The 20,947-nt window shown below is 64.4% G+C and overlaps 12 protein-coding genes across 12 annotated transcripts; 3 read left to right on the top strand and 9 right to left on the bottom strand.

Annotated features, from left to right (window-relative positions):
• Nucleotides 1–48: 48 nt before the first annotated feature.
• Nucleotides 49–1,782, bottom strand: Q8F55_004122 (uncharacterized protein; the record flags this gene model as incomplete). Its single annotated transcript, XM_069352645.1, has 3 exons — nt 49–676; nt 709–775; nt 819–1,782. 3 exons carry the CDS (start codon nt 1,780–1,782, stop codon nt 49–51), a joined length of 1,659 nt encoding a protein of 552 aa, XP_069210063.1.
• A 306-nt stretch (nt 1,783–2,088) lies between these two features.
• On the bottom strand, nt 2,089–3,392 carry Q8F55_004121 (mitochondrial 37S ribosomal protein mS45; the record flags this gene model as incomplete). The annotated part of the gene is made up of 3 exons (XM_069352644.1): nt 2,089–2,535; nt 2,919–3,107; nt 3,162–3,392. The coding sequence occupies 3 exons, from the start codon at nt 3,390–3,392 to the stop codon at nt 2,089–2,091; spliced, it is 867 nt and encodes a 288-aa protein (XP_069210062.1).
• A 191-nt stretch (nt 3,393–3,583) lies between these two features.
• Nucleotides 3,584–4,078, top strand: Q8F55_004120 (uncharacterized protein; the record flags this gene model as incomplete). The annotated part of the gene is made up of 1 exon (XM_069352643.1): nt 3,584–4,078. The coding sequence occupies one exon, from the start codon at nt 3,584–3,586 to the stop codon at nt 4,076–4,078; it is 495 nt and encodes a 164-aa protein (XP_069210061.1).
• A 352-nt stretch (nt 4,079–4,430) lies between these two features.
• On the bottom strand, nt 4,431–7,688 carry Q8F55_004119 (uncharacterized protein; the record flags this gene model as incomplete). The annotated part of the gene is made up of 7 exons (XM_069352642.1): nt 4,431–4,579; nt 4,622–4,848; nt 4,891–5,243; nt 5,283–5,410; nt 5,449–6,046; nt 6,092–6,191; nt 6,229–7,688. The coding sequence occupies 7 exons, from the start codon at nt 7,686–7,688 to the stop codon at nt 4,431–4,433; spliced, it is 3,015 nt and encodes a 1,004-aa protein (XP_069210060.1).
• A 347-nt stretch (nt 7,689–8,035) lies between these two features.
• HIS3 (imidazoleglycerol-phosphate dehydratase) lies at nt 8,036–8,773 on the top strand (the record flags this gene model as incomplete). The annotated part of the gene is made up of 4 exons (XM_069352641.1): nt 8,036–8,167; nt 8,221–8,406; nt 8,451–8,535; nt 8,571–8,773. The coding sequence occupies 4 exons, from the start codon at nt 8,036–8,038 to the stop codon at nt 8,771–8,773; spliced, it is 606 nt and encodes a 201-aa protein (XP_069210059.1).
• Nucleotides 8,774–8,897: 124 nt separating this feature from the next.
• On the bottom strand, nt 8,898–10,148 carry Q8F55_004117 (uncharacterized protein; the record flags this gene model as incomplete). Its single annotated transcript, XM_069352640.1, has 5 exons — nt 8,898–9,140; nt 9,189–9,328; nt 9,375–9,422; nt 9,694–9,927; nt 10,100–10,148. 5 exons carry the CDS (start codon nt 10,146–10,148, stop codon nt 8,898–8,900), a joined length of 714 nt encoding a protein of 237 aa, XP_069210058.1.
• A 424-nt stretch (nt 10,149–10,572) lies between these two features.
• Nucleotides 10,573–12,717, bottom strand: LEU4 (2-isopropylmalate synthase (Alpha-isopropylmalate synthase) (Alpha-IPM synthetase); the record flags this gene model as incomplete). Its single annotated transcript, XM_069352639.1, has 5 exons — nt 10,573–12,043; nt 12,081–12,226; nt 12,279–12,436; nt 12,473–12,609; nt 12,707–12,717. 5 exons carry the CDS (start codon nt 12,715–12,717, stop codon nt 10,573–10,575), a joined length of 1,923 nt encoding a protein of 640 aa, XP_069210057.1.
• Nucleotides 12,718–14,288: 1,571 nt separating this feature from the next.
• On the top strand, nt 14,289–15,220 carry Q8F55_004115 (uncharacterized protein; the record flags this gene model as incomplete). Its single annotated transcript, XM_069352638.1, has 3 exons — nt 14,289–14,731; nt 14,767–14,910; nt 14,950–15,220. The coding sequence occupies 3 exons, from the start codon at nt 14,289–14,291 to the stop codon at nt 15,218–15,220; spliced, it is 858 nt and encodes a 285-aa protein (XP_069210056.1).
• A 266-nt stretch (nt 15,221–15,486) lies between these two features.
• On the bottom strand, nt 15,487–16,148 carry Q8F55_004114 (uncharacterized protein; the record flags this gene model as incomplete). Its single annotated transcript, XM_069352637.1, has 2 exons — nt 15,487–15,813; nt 15,861–16,148. The coding sequence occupies 2 exons, from the start codon at nt 16,146–16,148 to the stop codon at nt 15,487–15,489; spliced, it is 615 nt and encodes a 204-aa protein (XP_069210055.1).
• Nucleotides 16,149–16,568: 420 nt separating this feature from the next.
• On the bottom strand, nt 16,569–16,919 carry Q8F55_004113 (uncharacterized protein; the record flags this gene model as incomplete). The annotated part of the gene is made up of 1 exon (XM_069352636.1): nt 16,569–16,919. One exon carries the CDS (start codon nt 16,917–16,919, stop codon nt 16,569–16,571), a length of 351 nt encoding a protein of 116 aa, XP_069210054.1.
• Nucleotides 16,920–18,098: 1,179 nt separating this feature from the next.
• On the bottom strand, nt 18,099–18,753 carry Q8F55_004112 (uncharacterized protein; the record flags this gene model as incomplete). The annotated part of the gene is made up of 2 exons (XM_069352635.1): nt 18,099–18,524; nt 18,601–18,753. 2 exons carry the CDS (start codon nt 18,751–18,753, stop codon nt 18,099–18,101), a joined length of 579 nt encoding a protein of 192 aa, XP_069210053.1.
• Nucleotides 18,754–19,700: 947 nt separating this feature from the next.
• Nucleotides 19,701–20,891, bottom strand: Q8F55_004111 (uncharacterized protein; the record flags this gene model as incomplete). The annotated part of the gene is made up of 1 exon (XM_069352634.1): nt 19,701–20,891. The coding sequence occupies one exon, from the start codon at nt 20,889–20,891 to the stop codon at nt 19,701–19,703; it is 1,191 nt and encodes a 396-aa protein (XP_069210052.1).
• Nucleotides 20,892–20,947: the final 56 nt, after the last annotated feature.

The raw sequence follows: 20,947 nt of genomic DNA, 5'->3' as shown, positions 1-20,947 counted from the left end.
GATGGGGTGGCGGTGGCGGCGGTGGCAGCGGCGCTGCCAACGTCGGTACTACTTTGCCAGCTCCTCCACCATGGCCTTTATCCTGCCCCAGACGTGCTCAGCGTCGACCTTGACCTTGATCTCGACCATCTCGTAGCGCTGGCCCGTCTCATAGGCGAGGTGCTCAAAGTGGTGGTTTGCGCGTGCCTCCTCGACCTGGAGCTCCATGATGGCGCCGTCGCCGGGAGGCAGGAAGAGCCCGAGGCCGAGCGCGCCGCCGTGCTGGCCGACAAGGAGGCTGGCGTGGCCAGCATAGTGGATCTGCGTCTCGACAGCGTGCACGGTGGGGTCGATGGCCGCGAAGCGCACGGGTGTGGCCCCCGGGCCAGGGGGCGACCCCCAGCCCTCGGGCTCGTCGCGCGCGTCGGCGAAGGCGCACCAGCTGCCGGCGCCACACATTTCCGCCAACCCGCGCCTGATGCGCTGCAGCACCTCATCCTCGTTCTGCAGCACGCGGACGGCGCGCCACGCGCTCATGTCGTGGGCCGCCTCGGCGACCTTGTCGAGCTTGGCGCGGCTGAGCCAGAGGACGTTGATCGCGCGGCGGGTGGGAGGGGATAACGAGCGGGGAGTGAGGCCGAAGAGGTGGCGGTAGTAGTGTGCGGCGGCCCAGGTTATCGTCGAGGCCGCGCGGAATCTGGGGTCAGCGAGCTCGACGACGCCACGCACTCGGTGTCCACGCCCATCGCGGAGAGGAGGGACGCGCCGGCGCCGACAGAGTGGATCGTGTTGGTTACTGGGGTGTCAGTCGTGACTCGGTCTGCGCCCGCGCCACTCACAGCACTCGCCCTCAGCCCACGGGTCGAGGCTGAGCCTGCGCGGCGCCCAAGCCCCGACGCGGTCCCACAGCGGCGTAAAGTGATTCCCGTCCATCCCAAACTCGTCGTTGAACACGACCTGGACGCGGCGGTCGCGCAGGGCCGGGACAGCGGCGCCCGCAGCGAGCATGACGACGACCGTGGTGATGAGGTCCTCGGCCACGTGGAACGGGTTCCACTGGTCCTGCCTATGCACGACCATGAGCGTGTGCTCTACGCGCGAGGTGCACTCTGCCCCGCCTGGCTGCAGCTCGGCGCCGAGGAACTTCTCGTCGCCCATGTCGCTGAGAAGCGCGCTACCCTCGGCAGTGAGCTCGCACCCCGGCGCGGCGAAGCGCCGCCCCGAGCCGGGGATGGCGCGGAGGTTGGTGCTGATGCACGGCGCGTGGGGGTACGGCCACCACTTTGCGAACGCGTCGTGGTGGAGCGGGAGGCACAGCGCCGCGGAGGGGGGGACGGCCCCGCCGGCCCAGTGCGTGTGTGTCGCGTTGTCCTCTGGCACGGGGGCCAGCACGCCACAGTAGGGCACGGCCGCGCGGGTGTACGCGTCGATGAGGGCCGCGCCGAGCTTGTCGCCGGCCGTGTCTAGCCCCCGGGCGGCGACCTCGCGCTGCGCGAGCGCGAAGAACGAGGCCGCGGTGCGCAGCGGCGTCGGGTCGCGCACGAGCCCGCCGGCGGTGCTCGTCATGTTGAGGCCAGCGACGGCGGGCGGGCCAAAGCGCGCCGAGTAGGCTGCGCGGCCGTACCCCGCCAGCGAGTGCACGCCGAGCAAAGCCAGCGCGCCGAGGAGCACGTACCGCGCCAGCTGGGCCGGGGAGACGCGCTTCCGCCGCGGAGGCCGCGCGCTCACCGGCGACGGCGGGTACGACGGGCCCGCCACGGCGTCGTCGGTCGCGAGCGGCTGGTACGCCGGTTGCGCGGGCATCGTGGGGTGTGTGTCGGTGAGATGAGTGCGATGGGATCTGGGTAAAGGTTTGCAGCGCGCTGTGCCCTCAAGCGCAGCAGACGCCTGCCCACCCCCGCGGCACTTAGGAACCACACAAAGCTAAACAACCTTTAGCCACAAAAAGTGTAATCATCCTGCGCCAAATCCAAGCAAGGCACATGACTCAGACCCCGGCCGGGTTCTGCTCTGCTCCGTCGGTTCCTGCCCGCCCACTTCCTTGCTATACCCAACATGCATACAATGAGTTGTGTCCGTGTCCTTCTACAATTCCATGCCACCCTAGGCCTACTTCTTCACAGACGTGTCCACAAACCGGTACACCGTCTTGCCGCCCGCCACAGTCGTCGACGGCAGCGGCGCAGGGCGCGCCTTGGGGTTCTTCTCGCGCTCCGCAGCCAGCACGGCCTTGGCAGCAGCCTCGGCCTCGACATCCTTGGCGTCCTGCGTCGCCTCTGCGTCGCTCCTAAACTCCCAGATGTCGCGGTCCAGACTCGCGCTGCGGTTGTTGCGCGCCGGCGCAAACGCGCCAGTGGGCCGCCGGTCGTCGAGCTTGTCGTCATAGTACTGCGCCTCCTCCTCGAGCTCGGTGGCCGTAGCCGTGTGGCGCTTGCGGATGTGCTCCTCGCGGCGGCGCGACTCGAGCGACGCCGTGCCCGTGTTCTTGTCGAGCGGCGAGGTCACGCCGAGGAGCGTCTCCATGCCGTCCTGGAACGCCTTCTGGAGGGGAATGTTCTGTGGAAAACGTCAGCCACTATCCTCGCAGTACAAAAGTAGGGAGGAGGGATAGGCGTGTCAGAAAGCCATGCATGAGGGGGTTTCGTAACCATGTGAGGTGTCTTAAAGACTAATCGATCTCGCTCATCATTGTGAAGGTGGGTGGGGTTGGTGGGGGGAGGAACAAGACTCACCTATTGGTTGAAACGAGACGAGCCGAGCAAAAGCCAAAGACACCCGCGTCAGCGCAGCCCACACAACACTCGGATAGGATGCAAGAGATCAGGAAGTGAAGAAATAAATTTTGGTCACCATGTAGGTGTCTTGTAGAGAATGTCATATTTGTTTCTCATCAGGAGTGAGGAAGGGAGGCACGCCGAACCGAGCCGCGGACCACTCACCTGGCGCCTAAACTCGTCCTCGACCGCCTTGAGCTTGCGGATGGCCTCGATGCGCTTCTTGGACACCGAGTAGGCCTGGGCAATCTCGCCGACGGTGCGCTTGCCGGCCCGGAGGTCCTTGTACACGAGGTTCTGGAGGTCGTTTGAGATGGGGGGCGGGGGCTTGAAGCTGGGGTTGGTCTCGAACGGCTAGCGGGCGGCGTCAGCGTCCCTCCTCATGACCCGGTAACGGAGCAAACTCACAACGTCGCCGCCGAGCCACTTGGCCTTGCCGCCGCGCGCCGGCGTCTTGTACTTCCACCCGACGGTGAGCATCCAGAACGCGTAGCCGTCCTCGGCGAAGCTGACAGTCGTCTCCTCGCCGCGGCGGGTCGCGTACCCGCGCGCAGCAGCGGCGGGCACGGCGCGCGCCGCACGCCCGACAGACGCCGGGAGCCGCGAGGGGCCAGCAATCGCGCTGGTGCAGAAGGACATGGTGATGGAGATGTGAGATGCGGAAATTAAATTCAGGCTGACGCAAAAGTCAAGAACAAGAGGTGCGAGGTCCGGCATATGGCGGCACCAGCGCCAGGCCCGGGTGTGGCACTTTTTTTCGGGCCCTGCGTCTTCCGACTGATCGTCATGACTTGGACTTCGAGCGACTTGACTTCGACCCACACGCACCCATGTCCTTCACAACACCGCCCCACCGCCTCATCTCGCACCTCAAGAACACGTCGCGCGCCGCGCTCGCGCGCACGTCGGTGCCCTACTCGAACGCGGCCGTCGGCGTCACGTCCACCCTTCTGCGGCACGGGCTCATCTCCAACATCGCCAAGGGCACGCCGACGCACCCCGCGCCGGCAGAGTTCGCCGCGCTCCCCAAGCCCGCGCAGCGCCTTTGGGTCGGCCTCAAGACGCGCAACGGCCTCCCCGTCATGCGCCACCTCGACCTCGTGAGCAAGAGCTCGCTCCGCGCCACCGTCGACAAGGACGAGCTCGGCCGTCTGCTCATGGGCAAGCGCGCGCGCAACATTGCCGGCGCCGGCACGGCAGAGATCTTCGTCATCAAGGTCCAGGCCGACCCGTCGGTCGGACGCAGCGGCGCCAACGTCTACATGGAGGGCTGGGAGGCGTTCCGCGCCGGCCTCGGCGGCGAGGTCATCTGCCGCGCGAGCTAGTTGGGGCCGCCTCGCCTCGACTCGTCTCGTCTCTTTCCGGTCACTCGTCGTCTACCTGGTATCGGCTCCATCTCCGCCGCCAGTCTCCCACCGCTCCCACCGCATGCGGCCGCCATACCGACGCCGCCCCGCGCGCCACACACCCCCGCGCCTGCATTCATACCGCCCATTCATACCCACACAACAATGTAATCCAATGATGCTAAACAGGTAGTTGACAATGCCGGGTATACACAACAGCGGCAGGCTGGGGCCGTGCCAATGGAAACGTTCGGGACGGAGAGGTGGAGAGGGGAATGCGAGGTGCAAGATACTTGTGGCTCGATGCGGGGGATGGTGGGGTTGTTGATGTTCAAGCATGCTGGGTTGCCTGGATTGGCTGCCGAGGAGGGAACCGTCGGTTGGCAAACGCTCGGGTCTCAGCGATACGCGCAAAGTGCTTGTCAACGCTGACTTGAGACGCCTGCTCGTCCTCGAGACGGCCCGCGAGGCGGTAAGCATCTGGGGGTTGGGTTAGGACTTGCAGACGATATGAGAACCCACCCCTTAGCTTCACCGCATACCACAGACCAAGAATGGTCTGCCCGACGCCGTCGGCGCGGTCCTGTCCCCCGAGCATCTGCGTGATGCTGCGGCCTGATTCGAGCTGCTTGAGCTGTCTCTCCGTGTCGCCGTACACATGGAGGCCGGTGGTGAACGCAAAGATGAGACAGTGTAACATGTTGAGGTTGCCCTTGCGAGCCAACTCGTACGCGTTGGAGAGGAAGCGTCTGCTGTGTAAGCTGAAGCTCTAGTCGTCCAGGCCAGCTCACTTTGATGCCACCCGCTCAGTCTCCGTGAGGCTCGAGAGGAAGCTACCGACAGCGTTCAGCACTGCGTTGGTGCCGGTTCGGCACGCATCCGCGAGCATGTTGACGTATTGTGACCGCTCGTGGCTCTCGCGGAGGCCCTCCAGGCCGCCACTCGCTGAGAGAAGGCCAACGTCGACGACCAGGCGGAGCTCAGACCCCGGAGTGATCATAGACTGCGCTGCACGGTAGTACCGAACAGCGTTGTCAGACAAGCCGAGGATGTGCGTGAACTGGGCGTAAAGAAGCGACAGCTGCGGCAGGTGGCTGTTGAACAGGTCGCACCTTCGCAAGTGGCGAACAATGTCGGTCAGAAGCTGGATGTTAGTAGGTATGATAGGAAGCTCAACACCTACCTTGTCAGCTTCCTCGAATGAGGAGCGGATGATGTGAGCCAGCGCCTCTTCCATCATGCCTTCGGCTTTGAGTGTGGCCATGACTTTGCGGAGTCGAAGCGCTTCGGCGAGGCCATGAACTTGTGAGACTGCATGTCAGCTGGGGATTTGTGTACGGATAGCTCACATCCAGAGTCCCAGAAGTCCTCGGCACGAGCGACATCCTCCCACTCGCGCATAGCCCTCGAGTGCACAAGCGTGCGGCAGCTTGCGGAGCTGCCTAAGAACTCCCTCCGGCTGACAATCGTGGTGAGGTATGTCAGGGTATAGAGTACGTTGATCGGGGTCGACTGAACGTAGAGGCTCTGTGGTGGCCCCGACGGAGATTGGAGAACAAACTCGACGATGCCGCCGCTCTCCCGCATGGCATCGAGGTAGCCCTTCTCGGTCGAGTCATCGATTAAGTTGTAGAGGCTCTTGAGAACCAGCTTGACCTTGTTGTCCTCGCCAATACGTCCTTGATACAAGGCTCTGAGGAGTAAGAAGTGGGCCGTCAAGGATGCCTTCCACGCGAGACTCTGGGGACTCTTGGGTCGGTTCCCTGTGGAGGTGCTGCTACCCCCCGCTGGGGGCTCGGGTGGAGGCTGAGTCAATCGCATGACCTTTGCGCATTCGTCCAGCGCCGGCTGCAGCTTGTCCCACTTCCGCTGAGAGAAGTACGCCTTGATGCGTGCGACGTGGATGAGCTGCAGAAGCTCGTAGTGCTGGCGCGACCGCGCCTCGGTCTGGTGTGTGAGCTAGTGGTTATGATGATGTTCGACTTAGCTCACCTCAATCTCGTCAGCAACAGCAAAGAAGTCGGGGTGAGATGTCTCCTCGAGATGCTGCATGAGCATCAGGCGAAGGCTGTAGCGGTGCTGGAACTCGTCTCTGCGTTGGTCAGTTCGATTCATCGCTGGCGACCCACTTTGCTGTTATTGCCAGGGCCTGCTTGACTACCCGCTTGCCATGGTTGACCTTGTCCCTCATGAACGCGAGCCGGGCGTTTGACAGTTCCAGCCCATGGCGGTACGTCTTAAGGGCCGGACTACGCAGCGACAGCGCATGCGACTTTGTTATCGTGTCCTCGACGTCGGTAGCAAGGCTCTCCGTGTCGACCTTGATGCGGATCTTGGCGCGCTGCGGGCGTTCCAGCCTGCCGATCTCCTCTACGGCGGAGAGGATCTTGATGCCGACCGTGACAAACTCGAGGCCAAAGGCCACCTTCTCCTTGTCACTCAAGCCTGGACTCGACAGGCCCGAGCGTAACAGGTCGGCCGAGAGGACGAGCAGGCGCAAGCTCGTCGTCGCGGCATTCGCATCGTGCGTGAACGGTACACGCTTGCGGCCTCCGCCGCCGTTCCTCATCTTGATCGGCGAGCACGAAGGGTCGTCTGGCGGCGGGACGCGGATCGACGAGGGCACAAAGGCCTGCCGGAGGTGGTGGTGGGCCGCCTGGTGGGCCGACACGGCGAGGTGATACAGCAGGGGGATGGTGGGGATCTTCTCCTGCGCGGGCGGAACGGGGCGCGTGAGCACTGCTGGGGCAGACGAGGCCGAGGGGAGAGTGGGCGACGGGGAAGGTGCCGGGACCGGCACCGGCCGCTGCGGTGCTGCTGCCTGCGCTGGTGGTGGAGTCGGCGTCGGCCTTGCCGGTGCCGGAGGCGCCGGCTTTGGTTTCGCGCGTGGTATTGGCACCTTGTTGGGCGGAGCGAAGGCGACAGGTGCGCCCGTGTGCTGGAGGACGGGGGAAGGCGTCGACGCCGGGGGGAGGAACTGTTGCGGGAGGGGTAATCCCGGGCTGGGGAAGGCATGCTGCTGCTGTTGTTGTTGTTGTGGTGGTGGTGGTGGTGGGTATCCCGGCGGCACGGGGTACGGGTACGCGTACTGCTGGCTGTGCGGCGTAGGGAGGTGCTGGGGCTGAGGTGAGGCCATGGGGAAGCCCATGGGCATCTGCGGCTGCTGGTCATACCGTGGCTTCTTGAAGGCGAGCTGCGGGGACGCGATCTGGGGCGAGCCGAGCTGCGGCGAGCCGAACTGCGGGGGGAGGAAGTGCTGCTGATCTGGCGGCGGCGGCCAGAACGGCTGCTGCTGTTGTTGGTGCTGTTGCTGCTGCACTTCGACGTCGGACCACGAGCGCTTGAGCGGCGCGGGCGGCGGCGGCGCGAATTGTTGTTGAGGAAAGTGCTGGGGGTGGAACTGCGGCTGAGGCTGGAACTGCTGCTGCTGGTGGAACTGCTGTTGCTGCTGCTGCTGTTGCTGCTGCTGTTGCTGCTGCTCAGCCTGCGCCTGGAGGCCAAGGAGCTGCTGTAAGAGCACGTCGGCGTCGGACGGCCCGTACTGGGGCGGGTGGTGCCCACCGGCGCCGCCAGGACCGCCGGCTGACATTTTGTCGACTTGCCGTTGCCACTCGCGCCCGGTGGCGGTGGGGGCTGGGGACGAGGTGAGCTCGGCGGCGGCGGGGGTCGTCGGCGCGACTCACGACGGCGGGGGTAGGAGGGTGCCGGGAGCGATGTTGCTGCGGCGATGCTGCGATGCACGATGCGGCGCAGAGGAAGGCGAGGCAGGCGGCGTCGCCGAGACCGAGACCGGTTCAATATCGACCCAGTCATTCGCGGACTTGAGTGTGTCACGTGACAAATCCCGAGTCGAGAGGGTTCCAAGCCGGCCGGCCGGCTGGGCAGATAAAAGTCGATCGACCCGTCCCTCTTGTCAACAGTATCCCCACCACCACAATGGCCCGCACAGCAACAGTCGAGCGCAAGACGAGCGAGACGCAGATCACCTGCACCCTCGGCCTGGACACGGGCGGCGCGCACCCCGCGCAGGCCATCAACGTGTCGACGGGCATTGGCTTCCTCGACCACGTTAGTGCTGCTGCTGCTGCCTTGGCACGCTGGAGAGCTGACCCGCGTCCCAGATGCTCACCGCGCTCGCAAAGCACGGCGGCATGTCGCTCGAGCTCAAGTGTAACGGCGACCTGCACATCGACGACCACCACACGACCGAGGACGTCGGCCTGGCACTCGGCGAGGCGTTCAAGAAGGCGCTGGGCGAGCGCAAGGGCATCAAGCGGTACGGGTATGCCTACGCGCCTCTGGACGAGGTGAGTTGAAGCATGGTCTCACTGGTCAGCAACTGACGCCCCAGGCCCTGTCGCGCGCCGTGCTCGACATCTCGTCGCGGCCGTACTTTGCCAGCGACCTGCCGTTCACGCGCGAGAAGATTGGAGACTGTGAGTGGCGCCGACGACGACGACGCTGACCCCAGTGTCGACCGAGATGATCCCCCACTTCCTCGAGTCGTTTGCGTTCGCCGGCGGCGTGACGCTCCACGTCGACTCGATCCGCGGCGTCAACAACCACCACATTGCCGAATCGGCCTTCAAGGCGCTGGCGCTCGCCATCCGCCAGGCCGTGACCGAGACGGGCTCGAACGACGTGCCGTCGACCAAGGGCGTGCTCGCCATCTAAACAATACCACAATCGTAGTAGCCGACAACGTTGTACAGTGCAGTGCGATAGACGGTGCATAGTATCACGAGGAGAGCAGGGTCATCACCAGCCAAGATATCCACGGCTTCTATGAGCGTGCAGTCTACTTTTTGCGTGTCGACGCGCGGGCGGGGCGCGTCCGCCTCGCGGGCTTGGGGTCGGCCTCTGAGCCGCTGCCCTGGAGCTCGAGGGCCTCGGCCTCTGTGAGCTCGCGGAACGGCGTGGCGAGGCGGTCGCTGAGCGCGACGGGCTCGGCGGCGGGCGAGCTCGAGGGCGAGCTGGCGCGCGACGTCTCAGCCGAGCGGGGGAAGGAGGAGCCCCCACGCGAAGAGTAGTACCGTCCGGCCTGGCTGTTAGTACCTCTACCACTTCTCTACCGCTCCGCTCCACCCACCTGCAGCAGCATGACGCCGGTGAGCATGACGCTCGTGATGATGTTGTCGTTGGCGAGGTCGCGCACCGCCGCCGCGAGCACGGGGAACGTGTCGTGCTCGGTCAGGCCTTCTGGCAGGGGGTAGGGGAAGGACACGAGGGCTGGGAGTGTCAGTTCAGTCTAACGCGGCTCAACTCGGCGACGCACTGGGGTACAGCTCGGTCACCTGGTTGTACGTGATGCTCGCGACGAGGACTGGGGTGTCAGTGGGGAGCTGCTCGTGCGATGCAGCGGCGGCGGCGGCTATCCGAAACCAGGCAGATCGGCCAGCAGGCGCGCAGGCAGATGGCGCTCGGCCCGCGCGGGTGCGACACCAGCCCCTCGGTGGGGCCCGGCGGCGTGTGGTCGTGCCCATCGCCGTCCTCTGCAGCCTGCCTGCTGGCGTGCAAGCTGGCCACCGCCGGGCGACCCTTGCCCAGCCCCTCCGCCGCCGATCGCCGCTGCCGCGGCTCACGGCTCGACTTACGCAAACTCGCGCCGTCAAACAGCACCTCGCCCCCCTTCCCGCGCCAGCCCGACACGAGCTTGCCCCCGGCCGCAAGCAGCGCGGCGACCCCGACGGCAATGTACACCCATCCGAGGCCGTCGGGCCCGTGCCCCAGCAGCGCGTAGTACCGGATCGACTGCTCGAGCGCGGCCGGGGTCACAGGCGAGCGCCAGAGCACGTTGTGGTCTGCGATCCAGTGGGTGAAGGTTGTGCCTGCGGGCGGGCGTCAGCCGAGCGCGCGACGGGGGGAGGTCGAGTTGAGCCAGGCTGGAGGAGCCGTCTCGTCGAGGAAGGCTGGGCCGGGGACGACGCGCAGGCCGACGACGTCTCGCCCGCCCCGCCCGCAGCCCTCGGCCCGAACTCCCCAGCCCCCCTCCCCACTCACCTAGCAGAAAGCACGTGGTGCACGTCACGACTGTTGTCCGCCAGACCATCGTGCGTTGATTTTGCAGAGTAGTTGCGATGCGGAAGAGATTGCGAGCAAGCGATCGGGGTCGTGGTGGTGGTGCATGCGCTCAAGTCCCCCCACCCCACCCACGCTCCCCATGTCGCAACGCATCTCGCAGCCAGCCAGCCGGCCGGCGATGCGCATTGCGGTGGGGCGACGACTCTCGACTTTTTGCTCCCGCTGGCCGCTGGCCCCTTGCTTGGTACATCCACCCTGGGCCAACTTCAACGCCGAGCAAGCTAGCTGCGACCACCTCGGCCCCTCGGCCCCACTCCCCCAGGCCCACGCCCACCCCTCGGCTACCTCGATGCGTCGCCCGAGCCAGCCAGCTGCTAGCCCACACCCACGCGACCAATTCACTACATCATCATCACAAAGATGGATACAAAAGCCGTGCCACACCCCCTACATTACTCAAGGTTGAGCTTCTGGTCACCGAGCCAGCGGTTGGCGGCCGAAACAACAGCCTTGAGACCAGACGCAGTAATGTCGGCGTCGACACCAACACCCCAGAAGCCACCCTTGGTCTTGTCCTTGGGGTCGACGTTGGGAGGAATGACCTCGATGTAGGTCGCGGCCTTGACGTCGGATCCGACGCCGACAGAGTGCTCAGAGTACTCGCGGACCGAGAGCTGGATGCCGAGGTCGCCGTGGAGCGCCTCGAGGAACGACGACAGCGGGCCGTTGCCCTCACCCGAAATCTTGTACTGCTTGTCGTCGACAACAACAGTCGCAGTGATCTTGCGGGGGACCGAAGGCAGGTCCTCGTTGCCGTTGACCTGGCCGTTGCGGTCGGGCGACGCCTCGGCGCGCGCCTCGCCGAGCGACAGCTGCGTCATGCGCGAGAGCGAACGCGACTCGCGCGCGGGCGACTGCTCGGGCGTGCCGAGGACCGACGACGAGCGCGACGCACGCTGGTTCTCCATCGAGAACGACTTGAGCACAATGCGGCCGTTGTAGCCCGTGCCAAAGTTGTAGGCCTCGCGGAAGGCGCTGGTGATGTCCTGGACAGTCATCTCCTTGCCCGTGACCTCGGACTTCTCCTGAACAATCTGGTAGAACGAGACCTGCATGCGGCGAGGCAGGTCGAGCGCGAGGGCAGTCTTGACAATGTACGCGACACCGCCCTTGCCCGACTGCGAGTTGACGCGGATGACGGCCTCGTACGTGCAGCCGACGTCGGCGGGGTCGATGGGGAGGTAGGGAACAGACCAGAAGTTGTCGCCTGCCTCCTCGCGCTTCTTCTGGGCCTCGAGACCCTTCTTGATGGCGTCCTGGTGCGAGCCCGAGAAGGCGGTGAAAACGAGGTCGCCCGCATAGGGATGTCTTGGGTGGACTGGGAGGCCAGTGCACTCGGTGACAGTGTCGATGATGGCGAACATGTCGGAGAAGTCGAGGTTGGGGGTGTAGCCCTGCGAGTAGTAGTTGAGGCCGAGGGTGACCAGGTCGACGTTGCCGGTACGCTCACCGTTGCCGAGGACTGTGCCCTCGACACGGTCAGCACCAGCGAGCACACCGAGCTCGGCGGCAGCGACGGCGCAGCCACGGTCGTTGTGGGTGTGGAGCGAGATGATGCACTTCTCGCGCTGGGTGAGGCCGTTGATGAACTGTTCGACCTGGTCGGCAAAGCAGTTGGGCGTCGCAACCTCGACTGTGGCGGGGAGGTTGAAGATGATGCGCTCCTCGTTGCGGCCGTCGGCCCAGACAGACTCCTTGCCAGCGAGCCACGTCTTCTTGACGGCCTCGCACACCTCGACGGCGTAGGGCGTCTCGGTCTGCGAGAAGGTCTCGGGCGAGTACTCGTAGCGGAACGACGTGCCGTGCGACTTGGAGTACTTCTCGGCCAGGCGGCGGATCAGGGCGGTGTGGTCGGTCGCGAGCCTGCAGTGTGAGTACTACACACACACAAAACACCCACTTGATCGTCTCCTCGCGGTTGTTGTTGAACACGACTTCGCGGAACAGGCACGAGGTGGCGTTGTACATGTGGATGATGACATGCTTGAGGCCGGCGACAGCCTCAAAGGTGCGCTCGATGAGGTCGGCGCGGGCGGGGGTAAGGACCTGGGTGTGTTAGGCGATCGCCCCCGACTACGCCTCTCGCTGCTCTGCTCACCTGGATCCAGACGTCATCGGGCACCTCGTTGGTGTTGACGAGCTCGCGGACAAAGGCAAAGTCGGTCTCGGACGCGGCGGGGTACGCGACCTCGATCTCCTTGAAGCCGATCTGGACGAGGTGGCGGAAGAACCTCATCTTCTGGAGGTTTGTCATGGCTGGGCGGTTAGCAGTGACAAGGGGGCAGGACGTACGGTTCGCGAGCGACTGGTTACCATCGCGCAGGTCGGTCGAGAGCCAGATGGGCGCCTTCTTGCTCTGCTTGTCGGGCCATGTGCGCTCCTTGAACGGCGTAGGCTGGAACGGCTTGTACCGCGTAGCGGGCTCCTCGCTGTGTGTGTTAGAGGGAGGCGGGGGAAGGTGCGGGCGCGAGTGGTGGTGTCGGCGGCGGTTGAGTGATGCCATCGCACCACCAGTTGCCGACTCACAGCATGGGCATTTTCGGATGCGATTAACTGGGGGTCGGGATGCAAGAGTATGTGTATGCGTGGGTTGTTATGATGCTGCTGCTGCTGCTGCTATTGTGCTGCTGCAGGACTGTCGCTTTTGACGGCCTTTTGGGAGTGCAAGAGATGTGGGTCAAGAGTCAAAGAGTCGAGAAGTCGCTGGTGTTCGCTAGGTAAAATGGGTCATCGAGTCGAGCCGCCGCTCACCCCAGCCAGCCGGCCGATCCTCGCCGCCGCCGCCGCCGCCGCCGCAAGTCCAGTTGCCGACTAATAGGGCTCAATTAACGACGGAATCAAATTGGCTAATACAGCGGCGCCTTGGCGACTTATCCGAGCTGCCGCTGTGCCGTACATCGCCGCCGGCCGCACATCTCATCCGTCGACGCGACTTTGCCATCGCCGATGGCGCAGACACGACTCGATAAAGGGCCGGCGTTCGTCGTCCCCGGCCGGAGCTAGCTACAGTCCTCGGCGGCGGCCGCGGCACTCGGCGCACGGCTGACACGTGAGCGTGTCATGCTGCAACGGAGAGCGCAGCTTGGGCCAACCACTTACATTCCTCGGCTTCCTTCGCAATGTCGCATTCATTCCAAACCTTCCCCGCACCTGTAGCCACTAGGATCGCAAGGATATGGGATACAGAGCATCTCCCCAGTTCTACGCTCGCGGCCATTCATGCATTCATCGCCACAGCCCGCGACTCTACGGCCCACCGCACACGGCGTCACGAGCGATGCCGGGAATCAGCGCGACCAGTGCATCAGTGCTTCGGTGCATCGGTGTGGCGCGTGGCGGTGACCTTCCTCACATCCCCACTCGCCATGGGCCGCGGGTCACTCTGCCCAGCCTGCAACCTGCCACAGCGCACACTGGGATATCAGCGCATCACCAGGGCGTACATGGCACACCAGACACAGGAGTGAACCGCAGCAAGTGGCACGCCAGCCGACGCGTGCAGGCGCCCTACCGCACCACAGATCCCACAGAAGGATTGTCTAACGCAGAGTGGACCCGGCGGTGCCACCCCCCCCCCTTCGTGCGTGGCACACGTCCATCAGCTCGCACGATCCACAGATCTACACCGCGCGCGTCGTAGGTAGCTGTCCGGTAACCGCACCGCGCCGCGAGCGGTGGCTAGGTCAGTGCGGGGCGGGGGGCAGCGAGCCTCGCCACGGGCGCCTTGCTCGGTGCACGAGCACAGCGGGGCGCAGAGCACCGGCAGGGGAAGCAGCGAGCGGTGCCACGCCGCCTCACGTCCCAGGATGGTCAAACGCTGAGCGATGGGTGGACGCGGTGCCACCGCGCCTCGTGCTGGATCGCCACGAGATCGACTGCACTGAGAGGCGCTGATAGCAACGCGGGGCGCGGGGCGCGGGGCGTGAGTGGCAGTGGCAGCTGTGGCCTGTCTTGGCGGGCGAGGGCGCGCCTCGACGCGTATATAACCTGCCCTCTGGCCACGTCTCATCCCCATCAGCTCGACACCCACTCGACAGCTTCACTGCTCCTCTCCTCTACAGCCCACTGCACCTCTACAGCTCTACCTACACCAACAAACACCAGCAACATGCTCGCTGCCCTCTTCACCACCCTCACGCTTGCCGCCTCGGCCACCGCCGCCCCCTGGTGGCGCTTCGCCGACTACTCGTACCAGCCCGACGGGGGCAGCTACGACGACTCGTACGGCGGCAAGTCGCACGGCGGCAAGCACAAGGGCGACAAGTGGCGCGGCGACGACAAGTGGAAGGGCGGCGACAAGTGGAAGGGCGACAAGAACAAGCCCAACTACGGCAGCAAGTGGGCCCCTGCGGACGGCAAGGACGCGGCCTGGAACAACAACGGCACGGGCTTCGTCGCGCCGCCCGCGAGCTTCGTGCTCCCCCTCCCTGCCGACCAGACCAACCTCACCATCCCGGACGGGCACAAGGTGACGATCGCGACGGCCTCGCGCGGCGTCCAGAACTACACGTGCACCAACGGGGTCTGGGTCCCGGCTGGCGCGCTCGCCAAGTAAGTCGCCGACGACGGTGGCGCTAACCACACAGCCTCTACGACGCGGGCCTTCTCCTCGCGCTCACTGAGAACTTTGCGCCGGCCCAGAAGGTGACGGACGGGCTCTCGCCCCTCTTCCTCGCGGCGCAGGAGTTCCCGTCGTCCGACCCGACCCCGAGCCTTCTCCACGAGTTTGTGTAAGTCTGCGCCGCTTGAGCTGCCCGCTAATGGCCCAGCGCGACCCCCAACACGCCAGGCTCGATCTCGCCCCGCTTCTTCGACCCCGAGACGGGCGACACGGTCACCCTCAAGCGCACCGGCAGCGTTCCGTCCCCCGACAACAGCACGAGCAACATCCCCTGGATCCAGCTCGAGCCCATCGAGGGCAACCTCGCCAAGAGCGTCTTCCGCCTCCAGACGGCCGGCGGCGCGCTCGACGGCCCGTGCAAGATCGAGGGCAACCTCCGCAGCGTCGCCTACTCGGCCATGTACTACTTCCTCAACTAAGCGAGGGGTGGTAGAGACTAGCCGCGCAAGCGGAGTGTGTATAGATCCGAGCTGAGCAGAAGAGACTTTTAGTGCTAGAAAATCAGAAAATCCATGCATCTTCGACAACGTGATTACTTTCAATACTCGTGCAGGCTGTGTCTTGACATAATTCTCTGGGAGCACGCAAACAGGGTATTGGTGACGAGAAGAAACCTCTCAGCGCACAGCTCACCTATCACTCCGCCACCCGCCACAAACGTAGGCAAACCGACCACACGAGCCAACTACGCCTTGCCGCCCTTGGCAAGCCTCTTCGCCCTAGCCTTGGCCGCCACACAGTCCTCAAGAGCGTTCAGCGCCGCGTTCTTGCGGCGAGTAAGCAGCTCGAGCAGCACCTTCACCTCGCGCTCCAGCGCCCCCATAGAGCGGGCGAGGGTCTCGTGGTCCGCGGCCGTGTCGAACTCGGGCAGGCGGAACGTGGCGTTCTCGCGCTTGACGATCGCGTGCAGGCAGAGCAGGGCCGAGCCGCCCCCGTCCTCCCAGGGGCTGAGGCCGCGCGCCTGCCCCGCGGCGTTCATCTTCTGAAGGCGCGCGAGCGAGGACTCGAGCTCCTGGGTCGGGTCAGTGGCGGCTAGGGGGAGGGGTGGTGAGGGCGTACCTCCTTGAACTTGGGTCTCGGGGATGGCTTCTCCTTGTTTGTGGGCTTGGTGGTGGTGGCGGGGGTCTTGGCGGTGGAAGGGGGGCGCGAGTACGGCTTTTGCTTGTCGCTGGCCTTGGTGGTGGTCTTGGTGGTGGTCTTGGTGGTGGACTTAGGAGCCGCCGGGCGAGGATCCTGATCCTGCTTCGCGGGGCCCGATGGCGGGCTGGGCTTGGACTTCGGGGTGGGCTCCTTGCCCTCCGGGGTGGGCTCCTTGGCCTTGATAGGGGCCGAGACGTCGCGAGGCATGGTGTCGTGTTGTTTATGAGAGGGTGATGTTTAGAGAAGGAGGAGAGAGCGAGAACAGGGGTGTTTATTCATGCTGGGCATTGGGAGTGATGACCACGAGTTGACCGCCACGAGTGATGGGTGCGAGGGATGGCCGAGTGATGGCCACAAGTGGCGGATTGATGACCGCGCTGGTGGTGGCGAGGATTGTGGCGGTGCAAAACATTTCGACGGCCCCGGGGCAGGCTTTTCGACAATGGGTTGGTTCCCATTTTGAGCGCACGCTGTCTCTTTGCATCGTGCATTGTTTCTTTGCATCTCTTTGTGGGCGCTCATGTGGAGAAGGACTACTGGGACTGTACTAACACGGCGGAGAATGAAAACCGACAAACGCTTGGGCCGTAGCTCGCTCCATCATCACTCCGCCACTTGCCACGCACGTTACGGCTCAGACGGAGCGGGCGAGTCCACCTCGTCGTCCTCGGGGCACATCTCGAGCTCGGCGTCCAAGAGAGCCTCGGCAGCGGCAAACTCGCGCTGCTTCCACCTAGTCAAGCGGCCGAGGAGCACGGCGACCGCGTGCTCCATGTTCGCGGCGCACCTGCCCATGGTCTGGTGATGCTCGGCAGTGTGGTCGTTGGGGGGGTGGAACGAAGACGCCTGGTAAAGGGAAATGATGTGGTGGAGCTCGAGCAGTTCCGAGGTGCCGTTCGTCCCGCCGCGGGCCAGGGCGCGCGCTTGAAGCAACCTCAGGTGCCTGATCGAGCGGGTGACCTCGATATCGTGGGGCATGGTTGTTGCTGTATGAGGTGGGTGGGTAAGAGGAGTGAGTTGGGAGAGGAAAGTACAGTGTCGAGGGGTTTATGTACCCCGTTTTTGGGGCAGTGAGTGATGCGAGCGAGTGGAGTGATGGTGCAGGCAGTGGTGAGGGTGGCGCCACAAACATGCAACACGGCGAGGGCCAGCCGGCATCAGAAGGAGACTTTTCGTGCCACGCCCGTCCTCGCCATGAGCCCCCTCCAGCCTAGTTCCCCCGCAGCTTCCGCCGACTCCGCCACCGATTCCGCCTCAGCCACAGCGGGAGCAACAGCAATGCGCGGCAGCGGCACTCGCCTCCCCTTCCACCTCGCCCTTCGTGTGGCGACTCCGGCGATGGCACGTCCAGACCCTCCGCATTCCAGGCCTCAACCGTGACAGCCGCGTCGTGTCCCGGACTCCTGGGGCTGCATGTACGTGATCGCCTCGTCATCCGAGATCGGCCAGCGAGTCCCACTGGAACGCCGCGTGCAGCTCATCCCTGCTCGTGGCTTCCGGGTACGAGCGGAGAGTATCGGGTTCAGTTCATGGAGGGAGCCACGGGGCTGGCTGGCCACCGGCGCTACATACCCACGCCCGACGGAAGCGAGTTCGTCGACTCCCTTGACCTTGTGGTCTTCGGTCCTCGGCTGCCATCCTGGACGTGGGGCGCCCCGCAGCGGCCGTCTGAGAATCCACGCGAGCGATAGCGTACCCGCCCTCTTCCAGCTTCCAGCTGGCTACATGTATGCGCGTCACATCTGAATATTGGCCGAATATTTATTGTTGCCTCTTTTCGTCTGGAGTCATGACGGTTCCGTGGTCGAGTACTCTGCCACCACCTCCGTGCCGATCGCCGACTCCTACCACTCCCGGGTGTGTCCACGATGACGAGCCGCACGGCGCATGCCCTTACAGGTTCCGGGAAGAGAGGAAGCGGCCACGGTTGACAGCGTCGACTTCGAGTACACGAAGACGAAGAAAACGAAAACTTATACATCTTCAAACGTGTGAAGCTACACAACTTGGGGAACACATGATTTTGAGCGCGCGAACATTGATATGAACGGATAAGGAAACGGAGAAGGAAACGGAGAAGGAAACGACAAGCGGATAGTACTTGTCTGAAGGGAACGGCTCCTGCTGCTGTCAGCTAAATCTACCACACCACTCACGTTAGATGAGCTCGAAGGCGGCGCGGAGGTCGTCGTCCGTGACAGGCGACAGGCGGGGGTTGCGGTCGGCGAGCGCGGCCTCCTCGCCCTTCATCGCGGGCTCGGAGGGGCCGGCCTCAGCGGCGGGGGGAGCGAGGCGCGCGGCAGCAGCGCGCTCCGCCTCCTTCCAGCGGGTGAGGCGCGCCACAGTCTTGGTGGCCTCGCGCTCGAGCTCCTCGGCCATCTTGGCGTGCGCGGTGTGGCGCTCGGCAATGTCAGCCGGGTTTGGTCCCGCGCGCGGCATGCCCAGGGTGGCGCTGAGCTGCATCGTGGTGATGGCCTCGTTGAGGATGCTGAGGGCGTGGCGGGTGTTGCGCTCCAGCATCTGGGGGCTCAGCGCCGCAATCTGCGCCTCGTACGCCTGCATCGCGGTGGGCGTGTTCACGGCCTGGAGGTTAGCGGCGTTCCGGGGGGGACAGGGAAAGGGGGGAGAGGAAGAGAAGAGGCGGAGAAGTGGCACTTACGCGGGTAATAGCGGGGCGGTTAGCGGGCGCGCTGGGACCGGCAACAGCGTTGGGAGGGGCTGGAGCGGCGCTGGGCTCCTGCTTGGCAGAGGTCGAAGTAGAGGTGGGCTCCTTCTTGCTAGAAGCTGAAGCGGAGGTGGGCTGGCTCTTCATGGTTGGGGATGTGGTTCGTGGTGTGGTGTTGTTGTGTTAGGACGGGGAAGTGAAGGTGGTGAGGCGCCGGTGGAGCGGTGTGCGTGGATTGGAGTGGTGTGCAGAGTAGAAGGAAATGCGAGGGAGCAGGCGTTTATATTCATGTATTCCAGGCGCCAATGGAGTGACGGGGGCGAGAGGGGGACTGATGGGGGCGAGAGGGGGACTGATGGGGGCGAGAGGGTGATTGATGGTGTGAGGCGTGGTGGCAGTGTTGTGGCAGCACAACAAACATGCAAACATGGCCCGTGCGCAACAACGACTCCCAGCCTGCTGGTGTCGGGGGGTGCTCATGCTAATCACTCTCTCGTGCTTTCTACAGCAACTATTGACTTGACACAGTTTGATGCTGTCTACTGCCACTGTCTCTCAGAGATCTCGACCACTGCTGCCACGAACCCGTCAGTCTGGGGCATCAGTGCATTGGGCCCGCTTGCCACAACCCCCGGCTTTGAGCTGCTCCCTATTATTCAACTCTACGATTCGTCGGCGACAAGTACGCTCTGCTAGTACACGCGCGAGCCAGAAATCGAATGGAAGCCATAATGGTATGGAAGCGCGTGTTCAACGCTCGCTGTTGTAGCAGTGTGCCACATGTCCACGCCTCGCTGCCACTCCACGACCCAACCTGTATTGCTAATGTCTAGTATGCATGCAGTCATTACGGGCAATCAATGCCTTGTCATTATTAAAGTCTACTGTATGTAGTAGACTGCCGGTGTACCCAGTCGTCATCCGCGAGCGGAACCGCCGCCGCAAGTCGTTTTGCCTGTTCGTCCAAATAATTGTTCTACCGATGTATGAAGGTCGAATATGTGACATGCAAGGTGAAGGAGATCGGGTATCGTGTCGTGATATGTGCTGGTGTGGGGTATCGTTGTGTCCTTCGTTATTGGTATTGCTTCTGACTAGCCTCGCTTGTTCGGGCTCCACTTGAACCACTTGGGCGACCAACCGGCCTGGCGGCGCGGTGTGTCATCGTCGTCATCGTCGTCATCTCGAGGCGGACTGAGGAGCGACTCCTCACCCTCAGCCATGCCGCGCCGACCACCAACTCGCCTGAACGCTGGTCCGGCGCGCGGCGTGGACGGCGACACTGACACGTCGGTCGGCATGGGCGGAAGGGGCGGCAGCGGTCGCTCGGTGAGAGGCAGTTCGCTCAGGTCGCCAGACCCAGTGCTTGTCCCGCGGGAAGGGGGCAGCTCCACCATCTCTGGCTTTGAGATGCGACCGCGGACAGCTCGGTCAGGCGTCGTCGGCCCGACCACAGCCGCTGGTGATATCGGCGAAATGGGTGGAAAGGGCTCGCCGTACTCGGAGACAGACCCCAGGGCACTGGTGCCCGTCGACTGGCCCGAGTTGGCAGAGTTCCCCGTTGACCATAGCGTCCGGCTGAGGAGAGGTGCCGACCGGCTAGCAGAGTCGTGAACAACTCCAAACTCGTCAAGCACGGCCACGCGTGGTCGGTGTCCCAAGTCTTCGCCGCTCGAGAGGCTGCTGTCATGGGCGCTCACCGGCGCCGAGGAGGTCGTGTTGATCAGGTCACCAACTGAGCGGGACATCTGACGCCGAGGGATGTGAGTTCCGGGCCCAAGAGCCGGAGCGACTCGCGAGGGCGCGATTGGCGCAGCCGGGTCGCTCTTGTCCGTATGGCCGCTGATCCGCTTGTCCTCGGAATGCCCGCTGCTACGTTTCGCAGGCACTGCGAGCGGGTGCTGTGCGTGGGCGAGCGGGTGTTGTCGTGGAGCAGGCCTGCGTCCGTGGTCGCTCGAGCTGCCTCCGCTACCGGCAGTGTGTGGCGTGGCGAGCTGCCCGACGCCACCCTGACCGAATGGCGAGAGCAGTGCTCCAGATCCTGGGTCGATGGGCACTGCACCAGGGCGGAGATGGGAAGGTGTGCTCTCGCGCCGGATACCGCCGGTGGGAGCGGCTAGGGCAGAGGTCGAGCGGTTGTGCGATTCCGGAGACTGGGATGATGTTCCTTGCCGTGCGGCTCCCGCAGTGGCCGCGGCAACTCCCACTCCTGCAGCAGCGGCACCAGTGGCGATTACTGGGGCGAGGTAGCCTGCGTGCGTCTGCAGACTGGTGATGGAACTCATTGCGGAGTTGCCCTCGGGCACAGATGAGGTCGCAGGCAAGCTCGAGACGGATGTTC

This window comes from Vanrija albida (genome assembly GCF_041260175.1).
Source record: "Vanrija albida strain AlHP1 chromosome Unknown contig_3, whole genome shotgun sequence".
Classification (NCBI taxonomy): Eukaryota; Fungi; Basidiomycota; class Tremellomycetes; order Trichosporonales; family Trichosporonaceae; genus Vanrija; species Vanrija albida.
Note: the sequence above shows the minus strand (reverse complement) of the source record. Positions and strands in the feature narration are given on the sequence as shown.